This window comes from Corvus brachyrhynchos, unplaced genomic scaffold (assembly GCF_000691975.1).
Source record: "Corvus brachyrhynchos isolate BGI_N302 unplaced genomic scaffold, ASM69197v1 scaffold31, whole genome shotgun sequence".
Taxonomy (NCBI): Eukaryota; Metazoa; Chordata; class Aves; order Passeriformes; family Corvidae; genus Corvus; species Corvus brachyrhynchos.
In genome coordinates this window covers 2,023,173-2,026,052 of record NW_008236196.1, presented here as the reverse complement: position 1 = coordinate 2,026,052, position 2,880 = coordinate 2,023,173, and the positions used below count along the sequence as shown (strand labels likewise).

Sequence of the window (2,880 nt, the reverse complement as noted above, 5' to 3'; positions counted from 1 at the left end):
GCAGTGAAAGATTATTTATCTGTTTGCTTGCAGACATTATAGAATAGAGATTTTTATTCTTATTCATAATTCAGTCATGTCTGGATATTTTGTCTGGATATTCTGTGCACACCTCCGTGCTCACTATGTATGTGACTCTTTTGCTGTCCTGTAAAATTGCAGCTTAGATTTCCGGATGTTTCAGTAGTTTTCAGTGCTCATTCATTCTTACATTATCTTGATCTTAATTCTAGAGCCATATGCAAACAAAGAGATTCAAAGACAAGATTTAAGTTGTACATTCTGTAATCCTCAATATCCTCTGAAGAGCCTGCTTTTCTTGTGTGGCCGACTCATGCCCACCTGCCTCATGTTCAAAAGGGTGTTCACCTTTGTGCAAGACCTAGCCTCAGTTGGTAACCTGGTTCTCTGAGGGATGAAGTAGGCCATCAGCAGCTTTGAAGCTCCTAAAAGAGAAAAACCAGAAGTCTTTCATGATGTGAATACAAGTGCAAGGATAGCCAAATGAGAGATAATAATTCTAATATACACAGGAGAAGAACTCTGACAAAAATGGTTGTTTCAAAATCCATGGCAGAGAGGAACAGGCTGTTTTGGTGTCTGTGAACTAGAAGATCAGATGGATCCACATCCTCTGTCTCCTTTCCTTTAGACTGGCTCACTTGGTGTGCAGGACTTACATTGGCAAAAGGGAAGGAGTAAGATCCTTAGTTTTGTTCCTTTTCTCCTCTGTGTGAGAATCAAAAGGAGATCCTTTCAAGGGAAAAGCAGTGGAATTTGCCAGTCCTTGAAAGGATACTTACCAAGACAAAGTGTTATTCTCTGCTGTCTTTCAGGTGAGCCCTTTTCTCAGGAGGAAATGGAGGACATGCTCGCCGTTGCTCTAGATCCAGAAACAAATACTCTTCGCTACAGAGACTACCTTAAAAAGCTGGTAGTAGATGAAACGAAGACCTTCCCCTTTAATGTCTGAGATGCCTTTTTGGTAACAACACTGTAGCTTGACAGATAGTTGAAATATGTAATTTAGAGTATAACAAAGCTCAGCTTGAGACTTGATGCTTATAATTAAAATAAAATCTGTGTAGTTATATTTCCTTGGGTTCTGTGTGTGTGTATATATATACATACAAAAATATATTCACACCTGGAAAAAGAGCTCTTGACAGAAAGACTGTGTAAGGTCCGGAAAAGAAATCATGGAATTTTGTTGGAAAATAGCAGGAAAAATAATGTTAATGAAGTCAAGAAGTAACTTTACGATTGCTTTTGCAAAACTAATGGAAAATGAGACTTGTGAAAATAGGTAATATGTAGGTAAGTGAGTATCTTAAGGTGACTAATAGTAGTAAGATAAAGCTTTACATTTAAGTGTAATCCTTATTTGTGTTTAACTAATAAGGAGCCAGGTAGGTTTGAAATAATATAATAGATCAAATAAACTTCCTATAATTTCTAGCGTCTTGCAAGTATTTGTGTTTTGTTTACCATAGGCAATTGAATTGGACCAGTTAGTTCCAGTTTATATTACTAATCCACTGACATGGTATTTTGCTTTCATTTTAAACATGCAGAGAACACTCCAACCATTTCCATAGTCAACCTAATCCTTGAGAACATTTCTGTTACTATAGGCAATGAACAGTTCCCCTTTCGTAATCAGTTTGAAAGTCAGTAATTTTAGCTCTTCAAAACTTAGGATCACAGAATGGGAATTTGATTTTCATAAGCTGATGAAGCACCATTTTTTGAAAATGTTAGTGTAGAATAGGTTTCTCAGCTTTTCTTGCTAGCAGACCACCACAGACCTCACAGCTCTTCTCACTTCCAGTTTGATAATTTTGTGTTACTGTACTGCTGTTCTTTAACTTGAACTTGAGTTCAAATTCTTTCCTCTCGAGTTCCTGCCTATATTATCTGCTAACAAGTGACCAGCAGTTGCCCTCAACTGATGAGGTCTCAGCTTGTAGGAGACTCTGTGGTCTGCTCCTCAAGAGTTGTGTCTTGCATTTTGTACCCCACACCTTCCACCCCATTTCTCTTTTTCTACTCTCTATCAAGTTTGCTTTCCTCCTGTACTATGTTCTACCTCTCCTTTGTCCCAGCTGCATATTCCAGCTCTGTGTCATCCACAGCCTTCATCAGCTGATGAAATCCGGGGAAGACTGACATAGAGAGTCACTGAGTTCCTTACCCCCTGTTATGCCCTTCTAGTGGCAGAGCTGAGAGCACAGGACTCCGCCTCCTCCTGTCAGGTCTTTTGCCCTACCCATTTGTTTCCTTTGGGCTGGAAGCTCAGACAAACTGTTTTCATGCTACAAGTGACCTGCTGTGCTTCACAGAGAAGAGATTAGCATGATCTAAATGGGGTGATGGAAACAGTCTGGAAGAGACCATTTTTTAATTCATTTTTTACTTCTCTAATCCAAGTTGTCCAAGCCACTGATACTTGCTTAAACAGTAAGGCAATGAAGAGTTAATGAAGGTAGACAACATTTTCACAGTTCTAAGCTGCATCTGGGAAACACTGTTGCACTGCTCAGCAATGCACTCTGGTTAACACATTTACTGTGTGTTTCACTTCATTGCTAGTAAGAAGGTAAAACAAAGGCTATCATTAGTGTTATACTGGAGGAAGATACAAGTTTCTGAAGATTAAAGCAAGAGCAACAAAGGCCTATTCAGAAAATATATTTTTATTAGCCTTCTTCAGTCTCTCTTTCGAAGCTGAAATTATTTTCCCTAGATGAATCCTTCTTCCATTTGATGCAGTGTGTTATACTAGATTTCTGACACAGCTGGTGTGAGTGAACAAGTTTCATTCATATGCAGTCTTGGAGTCCTTGTCAACCTCACCTTGGATATCAGTAGGAAGATGCT

General features: G+C 38.9%; 1 protein-coding gene across 1 annotated transcript in view; it reads left to right on the top strand.

Annotated features, from left to right (window-relative positions):
• Window positions 1-1,458, top strand: part of EFCAB2 (EF-hand calcium binding domain 2) — a 20,095-nt gene extending 18,637 nt beyond the window's left edge. Inside the window, exon 7 of the mRNA XM_008640261.2 lies at window positions 837-1,458. Within this exon, the coding sequence (XP_008638483.1) occupies window positions 837-973 (137 nt within the window). The 3' untranslated portion in view covers window positions 974-1,458. The remainder of the gene's footprint in view (window positions 1-836) is intronic.
• The last annotated feature ends 1,422 nt before the right edge of the window (window positions 1,459-2,880 follow it).